This window comes from Leucopleurus acutus (assembly GCF_964270905.1).
Source record: "Leucopleurus acutus genome assembly, chromosome: 2".
Classification (NCBI taxonomy): domain Eukaryota; kingdom Metazoa; phylum Chordata; class Mammalia; order Artiodactyla; family Delphinidae; genus Leucopleurus; species Leucopleurus acutus.
This window is the reverse complement of record NC_139143.1, coordinates 47,909,952-47,931,881: the sequence shown is the minus strand read 5'-3', so window position 1 is coordinate 47,931,881 and position 21,930 is coordinate 47,909,952. Positions and strand designations below refer to the sequence as shown.

The following is a 21,930-nucleotide window of genomic DNA, read 5'->3' as shown; positions in this document are numbered from 1 at the left end:
AATAGTAACAAATGGAAAGGAAGAAGGGTGGGTAGGATGGGAGAGAACACAGGAACTTCAACTTTATTGTCAAAGTTTTCAAAGGAATCTATTTTGAAACTTCTGGTTTTACCCTGAAGGGCCCTGAGGGGTAAAAGTTCGGTAAGTTTCCTACCCATTTGTAAGGTAATGCTTTCATTTGACCTTAAGTTGCACTTTCAATTTTGAGAGGCTGTCTGAAATTTGTAAATTTAATTTTGTTCCCTCTGTCTTTACCATTGCAATTTTATAGGTAGTACCCATGAAGAGTATATTTAGAGTTAATCAGATGTAGGACTAAGTCTCAGTTCTATCACTTGTTAGTGGTTTGGTGTCAAGTTAATTTATTTAATTCAGTTTCCTTGTCTGTAAAATGTTGGTAACAAAAACATTCCTCTCTGGTTGTTGTGAGGTAATATATGTAATAGTGGCTGACATAAAGCTGATATTCAATAAATGCTAGCTTCTTTAATGCTTAAATCACATTCTTTCTTAGTCTTTGAACTATTTGTAGAATGAATGCATGAATGAAGGAATGCTAGGAGAATTATGTAGTCAATGATGAAGTAGGTACAATGAGACAGCAGGTTAGAGATTTTACATGGAAATATAAATAATAAGGTAAAACATTAGTTATAGTTCATTGATAAGTGTGTTTTAGAGATAAAGGAAGAATAAGTGAGTACTTTCAAGCACACCATTGAAGACAAGGCTGATATATCATTGTAAAATGTGTGATGCAAGATATTAATTAAATTGTCTCTACTAGTCTCAGACTACCATCAGTAGCAAGGATAGGTCTAGTTATGTCATATGATAAATCACATAGTTTATCAGTATAAACAACAAAATAAAAGTCATGATCCAGAGTTACTAAGAATAAAAAGGGGTGGAGCGGGGAGTTGTATAAGTGAAGCATGAAGGTGTGTTGTAGGTTTGAATGTAATAGCAGCTGTGGTTGTTATGTGATCGTCTTCTGAAGTACCAGGGTAATAGACAGATAAGCCCCTTAACTAACAATCAGAAATATCAGAAGAGTAGAGGTTTTGTTTCCTTTTTTGACCACTCTAGGTTCTAAGGCCTTTTAGAACAGAAATTGGCTAGACAAATACTTCTCAAAGTAATCAAGTATTTTCAAAGTGTAGTCTATGTCATTAATAAGAAACAAATGGATATCATGTGTCTCCAGAGGGGATATTCTGAAAAGGACATATCAGTTATGAAGGATTCTTGCCAAAACTGCATAACTCAATTCTAATCACTAGAAAACATCAGCCAAATCCACAATAAGAAACGTTCAATAAAATAATTGTTTTGTATTCTACAAACAATGTCAATATGACAAAAACAAAGATAGGCTGGGGCACTGTTCCAGATTGAAGGAGACAAAGGGAGGTCACACTAAATGCAACATGTAATACTTGGATTGGATCCTGTTTGGGGAAAAATAGTTGTTATAAAAGGCATTATTAAGGCAATTGATAAAATTGGAAAATGGATTATATATTAGGTAAAAATAGCTTCTCAAGGTTAAACTTCCTGAATTTGATAACTGAAGAGTGTTCATGTAGAGAGAATATCTTTACTCTTAGGAAATACAGACTGAAGATTTAAGGAGTAAAGGGGCATGATATGCAAATTACTCTCCTTTTTAAAATTTTTATTGAAATATAGATGATTTACAATGTTGTGTTAGTTTCAGGTGTGCAGCAAAGTGTTTCAGTTATACATATGTTTATTATTTTTACACTTTCTCCTATTATAGTTTATCACAAGATATAGAGTATAGTTCCCTGTACTATACAGCAGGTCCTTATTGGTTATCTATTTTATACATAGCAGTGTGTACATTTTTTTTTTTTTTTTTTTGCGGTATGCGGGCCTCTCACTGTTGTGGCCTCTCCCGTTGCGGAGCACAGGCTCCGGACGCGCAGGCTCAGTGGCCATGGCTCACGGGCCCAGCCGCTCCGCGGCATGTGGGATCTTCCCAGACCGGGGCATGAACCTGTGTCCCCTGCATCGGCAGGCGGACTCTCAACCACTGCACCACCAGGGAAGCCCAGCAGTGTGTATATTTTAATCCCAAACTCCTAATTAATCCCTCCCCCGCCTTTCCCCTTTGATAACCGTAAGTTTGTTTTCTATGTCTATGAGTCTGTTTTGTAAATACGTTCAGTTGTATCGTTTTTTAGATTCCCCATATAAGCAATATCATATGATATTTATCTTTGTCTGACTTACTTCACTTAGTATGATAATCTCTAGGTCCATCCATCTTGCTGCAAATGGCATTATTTCATTCTTTTTTATGGCTGAGTAATATTCCCACATCTTCTTTATCTAGTCTTCTGTCGGTGGACACTTAGTGCAACCTACTGTTAAAGGATTTAGAAAAAAATTTTATATAGAGAGACAAATAGAGAAAAAGAGAGATTGGTAAAACAAATGTAGAAAACTATCAAAAATTGATGAATCTTGGTAAAGCATATATGAGAGTTCTCTGTGCTCTTTTTGCAATTTTTCTGTAAATTTGAAATTATATTAAAATAAAATTTCATTTAAAAAAGTGTCCACGGATCAATTGACTCAGAATCTTGGAGTACATTGCTTGCTACTGATGCAACTTCATGAGCCCTGCCACTGAATCAGAAATTCTTGGGTAAAGCCTGAAAGTTTTCACTTTAAAAAATCATTCCTGGTGATTATTATGCATACTAAAGATTGAAAAACACTTCAAACAATTGTCTTAATTTAATCAACTAAATGCCTTGAAGAAGAATACTACTACTATTACTCCTAATAGCTAATATGTATATTGCGCTTATCATATGGTAAGGACTATACATATTTGTTCAGTTCTGTGAATTACTATATACTCTTTTTACGGATGAGGAAATGGGGGCATAGAGGGGTTAAGTAGATTGCCAGGGCCACATGCTGTTAAGGGATAGAACCGGGATTTGAACCAAAAGCAAACTGACTATAGGGCCACACTCTTGCCACTATGCTACTGAGCCTAACAATGAACATGTTGTTTGTCTCATAAAGTCAGTTCTTAATTACACATTAAGGAAGGAAGCAGTGGTGCAGCTAAAGCAATGAGCATTATGTTAAGGAATGGAATGCCCCCTGCCAATCCCCCCATCCTGGTGACAAAGCCATGGCTCTGTGACTAAGGTAAACCACAGCCTGTTTGTTCTTCCTAATCACTACTGTGACTTTCCCATCTATCTCACAGATCCTCTTCAGCCAGCAGGTACCAGACTGGGTGAGATCTGGAGATACCTTCACCAAGGGTAGATCCACCCTTAGAGTGAGAGCATTTCTCAATGAGGTGGAATGTCATCATAGTTTGAAACTAGGAAAGGAATTACCCCTAACAAAACCAAAGAAAAGAAGTAGGTATTTCCCAAGGGTACAGCTCAGCTGGTTCTGCTTCCTCTGTTCTAGGGCACTGCCACCCCTCTGAGGCCCAGTCCTCTGCAGGGGAAACAGCCAGCTCACAGAAGGAAGCCTGAAGAAGTAGCTCACTGGGCTTTCAACAGTAACCATGTAGAAGTCAGTTAGGCAGACACAGTCTCACTGCTAATAGGCACAGAGCTGGACTGGAAATCAGTCTTCCAACTCCAGAGACTGAGATCTTTCTATTAAACCTTGCTGCCTTCTGAATGAAAGAGAGGAATACTGACACTATTTTGGAATCATGATCTCATATATTTATTTATTTTAAAAAATATTTATTTATATAATTTATTTGTTTTCCTTATTTGTGTGTGTGTGTGTCGGGTGTTACCTGTGGCACACGGGATCTTTGTTGAGGCATGCGGGATCTTTTTGTTAAGGCGCACTGTCTGCTCGGTTGTCTCTCTAGCTGTGGTATGTGGGTTTTTTTCTCTCTCTAGTTGTGGACGCGGGCTCCAAAGAGCTGGGCTCTATAGTTTGCGGCACGCATACTCTCTCGTGGTGGCGCGCGAGCTCGGTAGTTGTGGTGCACAGGCTTAGTTGCCCTGCGACATGTGCTTAGTTCCCCAACCCAGATCGAACCTGCATCCCCCACATTGGAAGGCAGATTCTTTACCACTGGACCACCAGTAAAATCCCCATCTCATATATTTAGGTAGGTTGATAAGGGCAACCCTTGGGGTAAAGAGCAAAACTGGATTTTTCAGCTGCATCTAGTTGAAATGTAATGTGTAAAGAATTAGTAGTGAATTTTCTTGTTGAGAAACTCATCCTTTCTAGCTAGAAAAAGGAAAAGCTTTCAGCAAAAAAAATATCACTTTTTTTTTATTAAATTAATTAATTTTTGGCTGTGTTGGGTCTTCGTTTCTGTGCAAGGGCTTTCTCTAGTTACAGCGAGCGGGGGCCACTCTTCATCGCGGTGCGCGGGCCTCTCACTGTCGCGGCCTCTCTTGTTGCGGAGCACAGGCTCCAGACGCGCAGGCTCAGTAGTTGTGGCTCACGGGCCCAGTTGCTCCGCGGCATGTGGGATCCTCTCAGACCAGGGCTCAAACCCGTGTCCCCTGCATTGGCAGGCAGACTCTCAACCCCTGCGCCACCAGGGAAGCCCCTATATCACTATTTTGAAGGGATTGAAGATCCACCCCCCCAGCTCAGCCCCGCCACAGTGCAATTGTTGCAGTCTTTAAGAACATTCAGGGGATAGACGACATGACTTTATAGATAGAAAATCCTAAGAAATCCACTTTAAAAAAACTATTAATGAGTAAGGTTGTAGGATACAAGATTAATACTAAACTAAAATCATTTTCTATATACTTGCAATGAAAAATTTGAAAATGAAATTAGGAAATCAATTCTACTTACAACATTATCAAGAAGAATAAAATAATTAGGAATAAATTTAATATGAGAAATGTAAAACCTATACTCTAGAAACTACAAAATGTTGTTGAAAGAAATGAAAGGAGACCTAAACAAATGAAAAGACAATATTGTTTAGATGGCAGTACTTCTTCCCAGGACACTACAAATACAACACAATCCTTATCAAAACCCCAGCTGGCTTCTTTGCAGAAATCAACACGCTGATTCTAAAATTCATAAGGAACTTTAAGGGACACAGAGTAGCCAAAACAATCTTGAAAAAAAAAGAGCAAAGATGATGTATTCACACTTCCCAATTCCAAGACTTACTACAAAGCTACAGTAATTAATACAACACAGTCCTGGCATAAGTAGAGACATATAGATCAATGGACAGAACTGAGAGTCCAGAAGTATACCCTCATATTTAAGGTCAATTGATTTGACAGGGGCGCCAAGACCATCCAATGGAAAAAGAATAGTCTGGGACGACTGGAGAGCTACATGCAAAAGAATTAAGTTGGACCTCTACCTCACACAATATACAAAGATTAACAAAAAAATTTAGGAACTAAAACTTAAACTGTTAGAAGAAAACAAAGGTGTAAATCTTTGTGGTCTTGGATTAAGCAATGGTTTCTTAGATATGATACCAAAATCACAAGAAACAGAAGAAAAATTATATAAAGCGGACATCATCAGATTTAAAAATTTTTGTGCTCTATCATCAAGAAAGTAAAAAGAAAATCCACAAAGTGAAAGAAAATATTTACAAATCACCTGATAAGGGACTTCTATTTATTTATTTTAAAAATTTTTATTGGAATATAGTTGATTTACAATGTTGTGTTAGTTTCTGCTGTATAGCAAAGTGCATCAGTTATACATATACATATATCCTCTCTTTTTTAGATTCTTTTCCCATATAGGTCATTACACAGTACTGAGTAGAGTTCCCTGTGCTATACAGTAGGTCCTTATTAGTTATCTATTTTATATACAGTAGTGTGTATATGTCAATCCCAATCTCCCAATTTATCCCTCTCCCCCTTCCCCCTTTGACAACCATAACTTTGTTTTCTACATCTGTGACTCTATTTCTGTTTTGTAAATAAGTTTATTTGTACTATTTTTTTAGATTCCACATATAAGCGATATCATATGATATTCGTCTTTCTCTGTCTGACTTACTTCACTCAGTATGACAATCTCTAGGTCCATCCGTGTTGCTGCAAATAACGTTATTTCATTCTTTTTATGGCTGAGTAATATTCCATTGTATATGTGTGCCACATCTTCTTTACCCATTGCTCTGTCAATGGATATTTAGGCTGCTTCCATATCCTGGCTGTTATAAATAGTGCTGCAGTGAGCACTGGGGTGCATGTGTCTTTTGGATTATGGTTTTCTCTGGATATATGCCCAGGAATAGGATTGCTGGATCATATGGTAGCTCTATTTTTAGTGTTTTTTTTTTTTTTTTTTTTGCGGTACACTGGCCTCTCACTGTTGTGGCCTCTCCCGTTGCGGAGCACAGGCTCTGGATGTGCAGGCTCAGCGTCCATGGCTCACGGGCCCAGCCGCTCTGCGGCATGTGGGATCTTCCCGGACCAGGGCACGAACCCGTGTCCCCTGCATCGGCAGGCGGACTCTCAACCACTGCGCCACCAGGGAAGCCCCTATTTTTAGTGTTTTTATAATGAAATTAATTTAAGTTAAAAGTGCTAATTATTGCAAAGTAAAATAATTGAGCTCCTATAGAGTATAATTTAGTAATATTAAGATATGCTACTTATTACTTTGCTAAGAAAACATTTATACAATTTACAGGTGTAAAAAACACTAACAAAGAAGTTCCTGCAAGTTTATTAGAAACTTTAGATTAAATATAAACGGGAAAAAAAGCATAATTGTGTTTAAGTGTAAATTTTGATTCTACAACATCAAGCTTTTTTCATCATTACTTGCTTGGTTCACAATCCTAACCTTTCATTTCCTAAGCTACCAAATAGTTTTATGGTGCAAAAAAGAGGCAGCAATTAAGAAGTTATAGCCAACAAACACATGAAAGGATGCTCACTAGAGAAATGCAAATCAAAACTACAATGAGGTATCACCTCACACAGGTCAGAATGGCCATCATCAAAAAATCTACAAACAGTAAATGCTGGAGAGGGTGTGGAGAAAAGGGAACCCTCTTGCACTGTTGGTGGGAATGTAAATTGATAGAGCCACTATGGAGAATGGTATGGAGGTTCCTTAAAAAACTAAAAATAGAACTACCATACAACCCAGCAATCCCACTACTGGGCATATAACCTGAGAAAACCATAATTCAAAAAGAGTCATGTACCAAAATGTTCATTGCAGCTCTATTTACAATAGCCCTGAGATGGAAACAACCTAAGTGCCCATCATCGGATGAATGGATAAAGATGTGGCACATATATACAATGGAATATAACTCAGCCATAAAAAGAAACGAAATTGAGCTATTTGTAATGAGGTGGATAGACCTAGAGTCTGTCATACAGAGTGAAGTAAGTCAGAAAGAGAAAGACAAATACCGTATGCTAACACATATATATGGAATCTAAAAAAAATGGTTCTGATGAACCTAGTGGCAGGACAGGAATAAAGATGCAGACGTAGAGAATGGACTTGAGGACACAGGGAGGGGGAAGGGATAGCTGGGACAAAGTGAGAGAGTAGCATTGAAATATATACACTGCCAAATGTAAAATAGATAGCTAGTGGGAAGCAGCTGCATAGCACAGGGAGATCAGCTCTGTGCTTTGTGACCACCTAGAGGGATGGGATAGGGAGGGTGGGAGGGAGACGCAAGAGGGAGGGGATATGGGGATATACCTATGCATATAGCTGATTCACTTTGTTATACAGCAGAAACTAACATACCATTGTAAAGCAATTATACTCCAATAAAGATGTTAAAAAAAAAAGTTATATGTACTGTTTTCTATTCCTACTAAAAAGGTAGAACATCTTGCAAAGAATGTTAGAATGATCATAAAACTACAGTGACAATTATAAGTAAATAATAATTTCCTGGCAATTCCCTGGTGGTCCAGTGGTTAGGACTCTGAGCTTCCCATGGCGGGGGCCATGGTTTGATCCCTGGTCAGGGAACTAAGATCCCACAAGCTGGGTGGCATGGCCAAAAGTAAATAAATAAATAAATAAATAAATAAATAAGAAGCGAAAAACCCACCAAAAACCCCCAAAGCAACTACTCAACTCTGCAACTGTAGGATGAAAGCAACTACAGACAAAATGTAATCAGATGGGGGGAGGGGAGCTGTGTTCCAATAAAACTTAAAAAAAAAAATTCCTTAACTGTTATCAGTTTAGAAATATCGGTTAAGAAGTAAGAAAAGCAAATGATTACTTGGAAATACTGTCAGACCACAAGTTCTCATACAAATAAAACCTAGATCAATAGCTCATGGTAACTATTGGACCACTTTCTAGTAGGAGGAAAAGTACTTTAGAGGAGGTGAAAGAGTTCCTGGCTTCATTTTGGGGTTAGGTGTAGTTGTTAAGCTATAAAAAAGATTGTTTTCCTTGGGGAACACATTGATCTAAGGTGATTTAAATGGCCCTTGCCTAAAGGCAGCAAGTTAAGGAGCCATAATGTTTTCTTTATACCCTTTGATTCTTGAAACCAAGGCTTAGACTAGGTAGTTTGCACTTTGGCTAAGGTGATGTCCTTTTGGGTCTACCCTAGTATTTCAGTGCTTAGAAGAATATCATCAGAGGAGCTCCTATGTGGGATTTGAAGTCCAGATTTCACTTTTGAAAGTGAAATAACTTGAGTTAATCCATGTGGTCTTGAGTTAATCCATGTGGTCTTGGAAATAGCATTTCCAACCTCTTACCATGTCCTGCCAATTTTACCTCCTAAATTTCTCTCAAATCCATCCTCTTCCCCTCAACTTCACTGCCACCACCCCAGCCCAAGCTACTGTCTTCTTTGCCTGGATACTCCAACAATCTAACTGCTCTTATTAATTCCATTCCTGTCCTCCTATACTTGGTTTTCCATATGGCAGCCAGACTGTAATCTTTAGGAAAAATTAGATCACTAAGGTGATCAACCTCTTGGTTAGCCCAGAACTGTCCCAGTTTTAGCACTGAAGTCTCATATCCCTCAGTCCCAGGCAAACCGGGATGGTTTGCCGTCCTAGGATTCTGCTCAAAACCTGCCAGCAGCCAATCATCCTTGGGACAGAACCCTTTATGATGGTCTACAAGGCCCTATAGGACCTGTCTCTTGCCTTCCTCTCCAGCTCGTCTCATACTAGGCTCCCCTGTGGGCTGACCACTTCAGGTACACTGGCTTTATCTTATTCATGAGAAATTATGCTGCTCCTTTCCATCTCAGGGCCGTTGCCTTTCATTTCCCTGCAGGGCATGTACTTTCCGCCTCCTTTCACTTAGTTAACTCAGGTTCATCCTTCACATCTCAGCTGAATCCTACCTCACTCTGTTACTCGCCTCTAACACAAGCTCTCAGAACATTTTGTTTCTTTCTTTTTCAGCACCTACCATCATTACTCATGAGTAGTTTAATGTCTGACTCCCATACCAGGCTGTAAACTCTGTGAGTGTAAGAACATGTGTGTTTTTGTTTATCATTGTAGCTTTAACCCCTAGAATGTGCCTGGGACAGAAAAAGGGCTCAGTAAGTATCTGCTTCAGTTCCCATGCTAACGCCACAGGCTAGCCTGAAGACTTTCTGAAGCATTTGCCTGCTTGTAGTCTATTCACCTTTTAAACCATGAAGTCCACTACTGCCAAACTTATCTTCTAGATGTAGATACCCTCTGACTTTTCACAGCCACTGTGTCCCATATTGGTCTGTTGCTATGTCCCTGTATATAATTAGAAAGAGTATATTGATTAAGAGCGTGCTGTACACCAGCACTGTGCTAGATACTTTATATAATCTAATTTGCTCCTCATAACCACCCTTGAGGAATGTTCTCCCTATTTTACATATGAGAAGACAAAGGCTTAGATCAGGTAACTAATCTATTAGGGTCATAGGGCTGGGGACCTGGAACCAGGATGGTGCCTGATGCATAAACACTTGCATTTTTGGCTTTCAATTACATGTTTTGTGAATTCGAGTTAGGTTTGGCTGTGCATGACAGAAAAGTCAAAGTATAATATTAGTGACTTAAGGAAGATATAAAATTACATCTTTCTCATGTTAAAGAGACCAGAGGAAAGCAGTCTGGGGTTAGAATGGCCTGATCACCAGGGACCCAGACTCCTCCTATGTCACTGTTTGCTCATGTTAGCCTGTGACTTCCAGCTTCTGGTCCAAAATCGTTACTTGAGCTCTAGTTACCCTCATCCCTATTTAGTTAACAGGAAAGTGGAAGATGTAAAAAAGGATGTGCCCCCATCCTTTAAAGGTACCTTAGAGAAGTCACAGCTGATATAAACACTTCTGTTTATATCTCATTGGACAAAAGATAGTCATATGATCACACTGCCCTGTAAAGGAGGCTGGGAAATGTAGTCTACGTCTTGGTTGGCTATGAGCCCAACTTAAAAAAAAAAATCCCCTGAGTCAACTATACTACAATTAAAAAAAAAACTTCTTGTAAAGTAGAAAGAAAAAAATGGATTGGAGAAAATAACCAGCATTGTCCAAACACATGCTATAGCACATTCTACTTCTGACTTTCAAACCATCTACAATTTAGTTTCCTCCTACATAACCTTCTTGTTTTCCGTCCTTCACTCCCCTAAAACCTTTGCCGTAATAGGGCAGTTCACGTCTCTGTCTCCCAGACAAATCAAGCTCATTTTAAGTTTTACTCTCCTTGCTCTCTTTCCTTCTTGGGAAGGCCTCCTGTCTGCTTCCGTAACACCTCCCATACTTTACCCACCCGCTCACCTCCTCCTCCATGGAGGTTCCACTGACTCTTCCAGTCAGTATACTTTCCCCTTGTTAGAACTCCAATTGCAAACATCAAATGTCCACATAGCGTCGAGGCATTTCATTATCTTCTATAAGTATTTTCTATATTATCTTTCTTTCCCCCAAATAGAATGGGATAAGCAAAATTCTGGGCACATGGAAAACACCTAATAAGTAAACACTTGTTGATTAATACATTAAAAAAGTCTTGTTTATATACTCAAACACTTATCTAGACCTCTCGTTCATTCATGATTTTGTCAATGCAAGTTAGTCTACACAATGGGACTCCCATGGTACCTATTCCATGGAAATATATTCATCTAATGAATATTTGTTGAGTACACATTAGAGGCCCCCATGGAAGAAGGCTTGCTCCAGGTTATCCATTGATAGCTCTCACTTGGTTTCAAGTTTTGAGGTGATGTGATGTTGTTCGTTGTATTGTAGTGCACTGCTTATCAAATGTTATGTACACACAAACCACTTGGAAATCTTATTAAAATGCAGATTCTGATTCAGAAGATCAGGGCGGAGCCTGAGATTTTGCATTTCTAATCCATCCCAGGTGACACCGATGTTGGCAGCCCACACAGTAAATAGCAAGGTTTATAGGGACCTTCAGAGCACCTGCCTCAGATCACGTGAAGATGCTTTTTAATGCTGAAGATCCCCAGACCCCACCCCAGACAGACTGAATCAGAATCTTTGGGATGAGGCCCAGGAATCCACATTTTAACAAGCTCTCCAGGAGATGATTATATACACTAAAGTCTCAAATTAAAAAGAACTGCAGATGTTTCTCATGATTAGGCATATTTAAAACCATTGAAATAGAGTAGGTACATTTTCAGAAGAATGTCATTCAATTCAACATGACGTGGAGTTGCTGAAGGTTTACCAAAACCTCATGTAAGAACTTAAACTATAGAATTACTGTAAGTTGAGTGGCTCCAAACTTTAAAAATCCCATCCTTTTGTTGCAGGAAGGGGGACCCCTTCCAGGGCCTGAGAGTGGGCTCTTGTCTAACACTTGGAAATGAATTGTCCGAGGAGACACACTTACTGACAAAGCAAGAGACTATCGGGAAGAGGCGACCAGGCGGAGAGCAGGAGGGTAAGGGTGGGTTCAAGTGGCTCGCAGTGTCGGGTTTTATGGTGATGGGATTAATTTCCGGGTTGTCTCTGGCCAGCCATTCTGACTCAGGGTCCTTCCTGGTGGCGTGTGCAACCACTCAGCCAAGATGGATTCCAGCCAGGAGGATTCTGGGAGGTTGGTAGGACATGTGGACTGGCGTCTCCTCTCTCCTTTTGACCTTTCCCGTATTCTTCTGGTTGGTGGTGGCTTGTTAGTACCGTGTTCCTTACCAGGATCTCCTGTCGTAAAATAATTCATGCAAATTGCTACTGTCTTTGCCTGGCCAGGGTGGGCGGTTTCGGTCAGTGTTCCCCCTAACACTTGAAGAGGCAGCATTTTAGCCTCACTCTTTTGCCGATAGCCCTGTTTAATTCACAGTACTTAAAACAGGAGCTTGTGCTGAGAAGACCTCATAATAGGAAACCAAGAGATGAGGGATTCTTTGTCAACGGTTCCCAATTTACAATCAGGTTCTCTTTCAAGAGCATGTGGGTTTGCATTTCCCCATAGAAATAATGTTCTAGGTGAGAGGAAGTAGAGAGGCAGGGCCTGCCACGTTTTGGGGTGATGGAGGGTGGGACCCTCCCTCCAGGGCCTGCGGCTGGCTGTGCTGGGAGGGAGGAACTGGGATCCCCCCAGCCCTACTCTGGGGTTTCTCCAGGCTGTGTGGTTGCCGGTAGCTGATTCTTAATAATTTAGATTCTTAATAATTTAGATCTTTATGCTTTGAAGACAGAAGTTAAGAGAAACAAAGGATTTGAAAGCATGTTTTATAAACTGTTTCTTAAAGACATTTCAAGAGAAAACCACTTGTAAAGAAATTATTTCCTTACCCTATTTACTTCTTTCAACCAGTAAGTACCTGCCTACCTCAGGGGGTTATTGGTAACACGAAGCAAGGGGTGTGTGTGTGGGTGTGTGTGTGTGTGTGTGTGTGTGTGTGTGTGTGTGTGTGTGTGTGAGAGAGAGAGAGAGAGAGAGAGAGAGCGCACTTTGTTGACTGCAAGGCACTGGGGAAATGCAAGGTGGCATGATTTTCATTACGACAGTCTCAGCCAACAGGCTCAGTCCCCAAGATGACAAATCAATCTTAAACACACAGTTTGAAAAGGAGCAGGGTGAAAATTTCTGCTCAAACCCCTTATGATTTAAGCTGATGAGAACTTCGGAAAGAGCCAAGCTGCACTGCTGAAGACTTGAATAAGAGGGGAAATTTAACCCAGATAAGGACAAGTAATAACGCTTTAGAGGAAACATTAAACACGCTATTAGACCTGAATGGCTTGTTAACTTCTGATGCATCAAATCGTCAGAGAGCAGGTGTAGCAGAGAAAAGGTAAGCTGGGCAGGGAAGCTGGACCTCTGTAACCTGGCTAAGGGACTGCATGGGGACCCAGGACACCATAGAGGGTCACCAACCATTTGCCAGGACTGAGTGGTTTCCTGGGCTGTGGGACTTTGAGTGCTAAAATGATGAAAGTCCTAGGTAAATCAAGAGTTGGTCGCCTTAAGACCACAGCAGCTGTCTCTGGTGCTCTCTGGGATGAACAAGCCATGTAACTTCCCCATACCTTCTTTCCTCTGTTCATAAGTGAAATTATCCTGTGTTCCTCTTCTACAGGGGAATTCCCCTTCCTTAGCAAATATCACTAAATTTCACCACCCCAATGCCAGAACAAAGATGCTGCAGTGTTGTTTTTTCTTTTTTTTTTAATTTGTGGGAAACCCCACAAACATTGGATACTTACGAGTTAAAAGCTTCCAGACAAGTTAGGAGTCTGTTGTCAATGGTAGGACTTGGAATTGTGAAAGAAAGCTTCAGACATGTGATTCCATGGGATCTCCTGAGGATAAATATGAGGTCAGAGGAAAGGGAGAAGAAGCTAGTACAAAGCAGATAGGGTACTCTTTCCAGAAAGAAGTCAGTGCTGGGAAATTCTGTGGACACAGTCCAGGGAAATTGCCAAGGTGGAATTCAGGTTAACTGTAAGGAGAACAGTTTTGTCTGGAAGCTAAGCAGAATCCAGGACCCTGAAAAGACCTAACTTTTCTGAGGGTCTAGAGAGGCTGAAAAAAGTAGCTTTGGCTTTAAACCGGAGGATGGACTGTGGAAGGACAGAATGATTGAAAGGATCAAGCTACTGAAGGACCATCAGAGAAAGAAGTGAGAAGGAGGGGCTGGAACTTGTTTGCAGTCTGAGTGGGGTAATGTGAAATTATGCACCTGGAACTTCTCAATCTGTACAGTTTATATGCCGAGACCTCCCTGTACTGCAGGCTCAGAATCAGGCAGGTAATTGTGCTATCCACTGCAACAAGCATGCAGAAGGGATGTGTGAGAGCAAAGAATTAAGTCAAAACTGTGGGGTGCTCTCTATATAAATGCAGTAGTTATTCAGAGAAGGGACTCTGTAGTCCCGGACAAGAAGACAGCCTTCCCGTGGTTGTTAAAAGATGGTCAGAGAGAAAGAAGGATGGCTTTCCAGGTAGGGGAATAGCCAAAGCAAAGCTACGGAATGTGTTTGTTTAAAAGTAGAGAAGGCTGGGCTTCCCTGGTGGCGCAGTGGTTGAGAGTCCGCCTGCCGTTGCAGGGGACACGGGTTCGTGCCCCGGTCTGGGAAGATCCCACATGCCGCGGAGTGGCTGGGCCCGTGAGCCATGGCCGCTGAGCCTGCGCGTCTGGAGCACACGGGAGAGGCCACAACAGTGAGAGGCCCACATACCGCAAAAAAAAAAAAAAAAAAAAAAGTAGAGGAGGCTGGTTAGGAAGTAAATGAGAACTGAAGTAGAATTTGACAATGTTTCCCAGCCTTTCATTTCACCGCAGTCATTGACAAGGGTGAAAATAGGTTGGGGTAAATGGAGGCCACCAGTTTGTACCCTAGAGTGCCAAGCTCTGCCTTGGGAACCTCACTGAGACACAGCAGCGTGCATGGCCCGTTGGTTGATAAACTCTAGGATAATGAGTGAGGAATCTGGTGTTGAGGTCCTGAAGTAAACCAGACAGAGAGAGTCACACTTGATTTGCTAGGACGTGGAAAAGCAATGTCAAAACTTGAGCAGGAAAATAAAATGTTAAAAATGGTACTTTAAGCCAAATACTACAACCACATCATCTAGGATGGATTGGGAGTAGATGATAGCTTGAGAATGAGGAAGGAAGATATTTTAATAATAAAAGGGGGTAATATTATTTTGTACAATTAGTGATTCAGCTGAGGTGCTTCTAGCCACTGAAACAATCTTTTTTTTTTTTTGTGGCTGTGTTGGGTCTTCGTTGCTGTGCCCGGGCTCTCTCTAGCTGCAGAGAGCAGGGGCTGTTCTTCGTTGTGGTGCGTGGGCTTCTCATTGCGGTGGCTTCTCTTGTTGCGGAGCTCGGGCTCTAGGTGCGTGGGCTTCAGTAGTTGTGGCTCGCGGGCCCTAGAGCTCAGGCTCAGTAGTTGTGCCGCACGGACTTGGTTGCTCCATGGCATGTGGGATCTTCCCGGACCAGGGCTCGAACCCGTGTCCCCCGCATTGGCAGATGGATTCTTAACCACTGCGCTACCAGGGAAGCCCGAAACAATCATTTTTAAAAGGTTGAAATACATTTTAAGATGAAGTATTAGCAACATTTATTGCTTCTGGCTATGGTTTGGATAATGATGGTGATGATGACAATGATGATGATGTCACCATTCAAGGTATCCTACTGTCAACTTAAGAAAATGAAATGATTTAGTCTGAATAAATTAAGTAAACATTGAATTCAATGTTTTTTCCTACCAGATATAAGGCACTAAGCTAGACATTGGAAAAAAATGAGAAAGACAGGTGATATGGAACCTCTAATTTTAGCAGAGAACCTGAAATGTAAAACATCCAAGCCTGTTACAGTATGGTAAGCACTGGGATATAAGAATGCACACAGAGGAAGAATGAATTCTGGGGGTGGGGCTGGGGGTATGGATCCTTTGATATCTTAGCTGGACCACGAAGATGAGTAGAATCAAAAAGACACAGAGAGGAGAAATTCCCTGGTGGGGAATTCCATGCTTCCACTGGTTAGGATTCCACGCTTCCACTGCCGGGAACCTTGGTTTGATCCCTGGTCAGGGAACTAAGGTCCCACAAACTGTGTAGTGCGGCACCACCACCACCCAAAAAAAACACAGAGAAGGGAAAAGCATGAACAAAAAAATACATGAGCTTGTATGTGTGAAGTTGCACAGTGCATCCTTTCAAGACGGTGTGAGAAGGGAGTGATAAGAGATGAGGCTGGAGAAGAGTAGCATCCTCTGAAACTTCCTCTCAATCTCTCTCTCTTTCTCTCACCCTTCTGGTGGAGAGTGGCTTTTCTACCAGCCCCTCCTAGAGAGGCACTGTAGTTTGTGGTCAGAAGAATGGGCTCTGGAGCCTGAGAACTGGGAATCCAGTCGCAGCCCTGCCACTTGCTGGCTGAGTGACCTGGGGTAGATCACTTAATCTCTACACCAGTAAAATGTAGGGCCTTATAAGGTCTTCGTGAAGAATGAATGAGTTGATGCATGGAAAGCAAGCACTGAGAACAGGGCCTGCAGTGTTCAAAGTGATCAATAAGTGTCCGCTATTATTACTATTTTAACATAATCATCAACAACATGTCATTATTTTAGTTATTATGTTAGGAAAAGACAATTTTAAATCTGAATTTGTCTTATTCTTAGGGGTACTACATGATTTCGTAGGTTCTGTCAGCGAAGGAACTTGCTGAAATAGCCTCTCCAAAATATCTTACAAGAATACTTCTCCACTACAGTACCTGGGAATCTACTGACAGAAATGCTTTTAAGGAAGTCCTTCATAAAATGTTAATACTTCAGGAAGAGGGAATGTGGGTTTTAGCCATTAGCAACTCAGCAGGGATTAGTTTACCACACTAGGCAGGAAAGACTGGGCTGAACTAAGGAAATGCAATGTTGGATAGGTGAGAAAGAAGGTTCTAGCTTAAAGAGTGTTGTCTGTTGGGGGTGGAGGTCTTAGGTGGGGTCTTCGGTGCCCCTTGGAAACTAGGTACCATTTCAGTATCAAGAGGGGAAAAGGGAAATTAGTCGAAGAAGAGAGGGACATAGAGAAGAAGAGAGAATTGTTTACTTCACAAAACTGTTTAGGGTCAACCTTGTTAATAACAAGAGTTGCTGAAATGGCTTAAATAAAGCTGTAGTCAAGTCTTGTCTAAAAAATTTTAAGGTTATAAGTCCTAACATATTTTATGTAAAATGATTATGGATACTAATATAGAAGAAAACTATATATTTCATATATTTATATATATTTAGGTATATATATATATCTCCCTTTTTGTTTGAAGTTAAAGCTGACGACAGTCAGAATGCATGACTGTCTGGGGTGCTAATTTCTAGGTTGCAACTGTTTCTAGTGATGTGGGAGGCCGGTATCAAGTCATTGCATGTTTATAAAACTGCTGGTTGGGTTTCCCCTGGAGAGGAAATATTTCATTGGCGCTTTAGTGCAGAACCCGGTAAAGGTAGGTGAAATGTTTTTATAATTGCCACCAGGAAAAAGAGAGAGCCCAGGAGGATTCTTCTGCCCAAGGGAGCTCCTCCCTGGTTATAACCTAATTTGTTGGATGTATGTGGACCAGATGGGTGGAATTAAACCTTCTCAGGTGTTGTGGTTAGATTGTTTTAAAATGTCTGGAGACTCCTGGAAATGCGAGAAGTCATATTTCTCTTTCAAAGGACCATCCTCTTGTGATTCAAATGTGGGCTTTTGAAACTGAAACTATAAGTCTTGTGGCTATAGGGTGGGGTCTCCTTGTTTTCCTTCTTCCCCTATTGGGCTGTACTATAGGAAGATGGCAAAATTCTTAATTTATGTTTGTGTTTTGATAAACCTGGCTCTAAGGTAGTTGGATAGGGGACTGGAGGCTAGTTAGTCATTGAAGAAGGCCCTTGCTTTCTATAGATCTTCTACCCTGAACAACTGGCCATCCCAACCTTCTTGTTACAGTCGTTCAGAGCATATATGCATCTGTCTGCCTGTGGTATTGTGAAAATAAGCTACAGAAAAATCTCAGGAGGCTGTCTCAGTAAATTGAAAGCTGGCGGGGCAAAAAAACCATATAGGCAAGAGGGAGGTATTATATGTAAGGTAAAAGAATACAAAACATATATCTTGAATGAACTCTGAAATACAAGAAATAAATATAAGCGTCATCTGAAATTGTTCCCTGAACAATTGTTCCCTGAAGAAGCTAGACCAAATGCAGTTCCTTATCCATGGTAGGCACTGAATTGTCTGGAAACTGAACACGCTGCTGTGGTCAAGAAAGTTAAAAAGATAAGCCCTCTCATTCATCCTGGGCAATGAAACAGGACATACCTACACCTGAAACACGATGTGCTTAGCTTGAAGATAAGTCTAATGAAGTTGGAGCCAGTCAAGAGCGGACTAGCTGAAAGATTCAAGATTAGGGTTTCCACATCTCTCCCATAAAAAGCTACTGAAATGGCAGAATTCTGCAGTGTAAACAGTAGAAGGATGATGTTATGGTTGAATTGTGTCCCCCTAAAATTCATATACTAAAATCATAACCCTAAGTACCTCAGAATGTGGCTCTATTTGGAGATAGGACCTTTAAAGAGGTAATTAAATTAAATGGGGTCACTAGGGTGGGTGCTAATCAGTGTGACTGGTGTCCTTGTAAGAAGAGATTGGGACACAGAGACAGACACCAGACACCTGCATGCACAGACAGATGACTACGCGAAGTCACAAGGAGAAGATGGTCATCCACAAGCCAAGGCAAGAGGCCTTAGAAGAAACAAACCCTGCCAACACCTTCATCTTGGACTTCCAGCCTCCAGAACCGTGAGAAAATAAATTTCTGTTGTTTAAGCCACCCAGTTTGTGGTATATTGTTATGGCAGCCCTAGCAAACTAATACAGATGAGAACAGATATGATTAAATGAGTTAAAATCATGAAGGGTCAAGGAAAGGATGTGATTATCTCAGGATACCTCTAGGTCAGAGTTTCTTAAAGCATGGTCTGTATACCCTTCCTGCATCAGAGCCACCTATGACACTTTTTAAAAAGCACGTTCTCAGGCCCCTCTGGACCTAGAGTATTAAAATTTTCTGGTATGAGGTCCAAGAATCTTTTTTGTAGTGATGTTTTGCATGCTGAAGTTTGACACCCACTGCGCAAGGTCTTGCCCAACCTCTGGCCCTTTTCTGGGCATGACTGATTGGTACTAATTCCAACTCAGCAAGTGCTGGAGTATCTGAAGTTCTGGCAGATGCTCTGTGATCCAGGAACCGGGTACAGATCACATGGTAGGTTATCTCTCTCCAGGTGTCAGCCAGTGTTTGCCAGTATGTGAGGAATGCTGAATGGGATGGACCTAATGGAATCTTAGGGGAGTTTATTCTTGATTCTTGGAAGAATATATGCCTTACCTGTCTTACCCACTTAAGAGTATAATGATATATTTTAAACAATAATCTACAGTACATATATTATTTCTCTCATGAGATTTATTTAAAGATTCTATTGCCTGGCACCTAAATTCTCAGAGGAAATGCAAGGAATAGAAAGGTCATATTTAACTTTTCCATTGCTATACATCATTTGATCTTCTATAGAAAGATCTCTGACAAGGTCTGTGCCTTTTTATGCCCTGTACAGTTAGAATATAATATTGGTGAAATAGATAAGCAACATATATAAATAAAAACAAATGAATAATAAATGGAAAGAAATCTAATAAATTATTTCAGCCAGGCTCTGTGCTTTCATATTTCCTCATCACCCAAGGGAATAGAAATAGAATATATTCTTTCACATGTTCGTAAGGCGAGTTTTCTTTTCTTCATCTGTGAGCCAAAGAGGAGCTGAAGTTAAGGGTTGAGAGAGAGAGAGAGAGAGAGAGAGAGAGAGAGAGAGAGAAGTCGTTGAGAGTCCAAAACAAACACAGTGATAAACATTTTATAGGCGGAATAAGTGGCATTCTGAGTTAAACATGGCAGTTCACTAGGAACACAAAAAAATGCGCACCCCCATTTAAGGGATATAACAAGATTTTATAAGTTTTTTTTTTTTAATACTGAAATTTAGGTAGGCCATATGAGAATGTTCAGGTGGGCAGGCCATTGGACTATTTCTCTATTTTTCTTCTGGTGGTCCAACCTTTGAAACAGAATGCAGCTACAGTACCTCGGGAATAACCAGGCCTGTCCGGGGTACTTATGGCCACAAAATTTTGAGCACTTACTCAATGACTGTCACTGCCTACGTGCTTTTCCCTCCTTGACTAACTAAATTTCAGTGTCTCTGTGTGGACCGCTCATTCCCACTGGATTCTTTTGGGGGCGGAGGGGGCGAGAGAATGGATGGGGCATCATAATTGTCATTAATGTGCTTCCAGGTGCTTTCCAGGAACAAGAGTTCTGGCACTTAACATGAATTGATTTTAAACTCTAGACCTTAATACTCTGGGGAGATTCAGAAGAAAAGCCATGAGAGCAACTGGGTTTCATTAGGAAAGAAAAGAGGACATTCAGTCTTCAAGGAGACAGCTTTCCAGTTTGGGCAGCGATCGCGTTTGTCAGGAGAGAAAGCCTTAACAATGAAAAACGGCTGTTTTGGCTAAAAAGCGGCTCTCAATTTGGACCAAATCACTCGTGTGGTGTAAGGATTGGTGCTCATTCCTAGATCTTTCCGAGTGGCCCTCTTCCTCGGTCCCGGGCTGAGCCAAGTCCCGGCCTAGGGGCCAGGCAGCCCCAAGGGCCTCGATACGCGGACAGCGGGATCCCTGGCGCCGGCGGCGCCGGCAGCGCAGGCGGCGAGTTGAGCAGGCGGACGACGGCGGCCGCGCCTTCATTAGAGGGCGCTCTGGCGGCGGCTCTGCAGCAGTCCCGACTCCCGCCGCTTCCTCCCCGCCGCCCCTCCCCGTCAGCCCCGGCGAACGCGGCTGGGCCCTGGGGATCGAGTCTCGGCACCGCCGTGGACGGGGCGCGGGGCGCGCCGCAGCCGGAGCGGGGCCGGGCCCCGCCGCTCCTCCTTCCGCCTGCCATGCATTCTTCCGGCTCCTCTGGCTCCCGTAGCCCCAGCCGGGGCCGGGCCAGCCCGAGGTAACCCCAGGCTCGGTGGGCTCAGGCCACGGGGCTGCAGCGGGCTGGGCCCGGGGAGGCGCTGGGGGGCCGGGGAAGGGGTGTCGTAGTCGCGTGGCCCGGGGAGGAGGCGGCGGCGGCGGCGGCGGCGGCAGCGGCATGAGGGACGAGAGCGCGGTAGGCCCCAAGAAGGAGGCGGGGGTGCTGGGCATCCGCCCGCCTCCCCGGGACCCGCCCCGGTGACAGGTCTGGCCTCTGAGTCCCCGCCGTCCCTCTGTCCGCAGGCAGCCGCGAGGGGAGTAGGGCGTCCGCGCGCCCGCTCGCGCCGCGCCTCGGCCGCCGCTGCCGGGTCCATGACCGCGACTCCTCGGCCGGGGACACCCGCCGCCGCCGCCGCGCAGCACCGCGTCCCGGGCCGCCGACCCCCGGCCCCACCGTCTCCCGCGCTCCACCGCCCGCCGCCCGCGCCCGCCGAGGTGAGCCCGGCGCGCGGGCCGAGACCGCCGCCCTAACGCTTCCACATCGCGGAAATCGCGGCGGGCCCCACCCGCCCCCTGAGCTCTGCCGTCGCCTCCTCTTCCCTGCTTCTTTCATCATCCCTGGTTTCCCTGCCCTCTGGTCGGGGACGGTGCTCCTCATCCCTGGCCCTTTGCCTCCACCTCCTTCTGCTATTGCTCCCCTCCCCCTACTCCTGTCCTTAATCCTTTTTCCTTATTATCGCCCACTTTCTTCCTCTCACCCTTTGCCTTCTTTTCTGCCGCCCCCCTTTTTTTCTGTAAAAAAAAAAAAAAAGGAACACAAGACCCGATTTGCCGCAAATGAACAATTTTAACTTAACTCTTTTTGCTAACGCGAGAGACCTTTTGAAGGAATGAATCAGTGCAGGAAGGGTCGTGGTGA

The 21,930-nt window shown here is 42.6% G+C and overlaps 1 protein-coding gene across 5 annotated transcripts in view; it reads left to right on the top strand.

Moving 5' to 3' along the window:
* The window catches only part of LPGAT1 (lysophosphatidylglycerol acyltransferase 1), a 116,711-nt gene that overhangs the window by 29,713 nt on the left and 65,068 nt on the right, over nt 1-21,930 (top strand). Inside the window, exon 2 of one of the 5 annotated variants that reach the window (XM_082832657.1) lies at nt 3,257-3,314. The exons of 2 other annotated variants lie outside the window; for them this stretch is intronic. Coding sequence is in view for 1 of the 3 variants with exons in the window: in XM_082832655.1 (XP_082688781.1) it covers nt 21,384-21,506 (123 nt within the window). In the remaining 2 variants the exon portion in view is untranslated. Of the gene's footprint in view, nt 1-3,256; nt 3,315-11,138; nt 11,916-21,319; nt 21,507-21,930 lie in introns of those variants that run through there. 2 more of the 5 variants (XM_082832658.1, XM_082832655.1) reach the window with 2 other exon arrangements.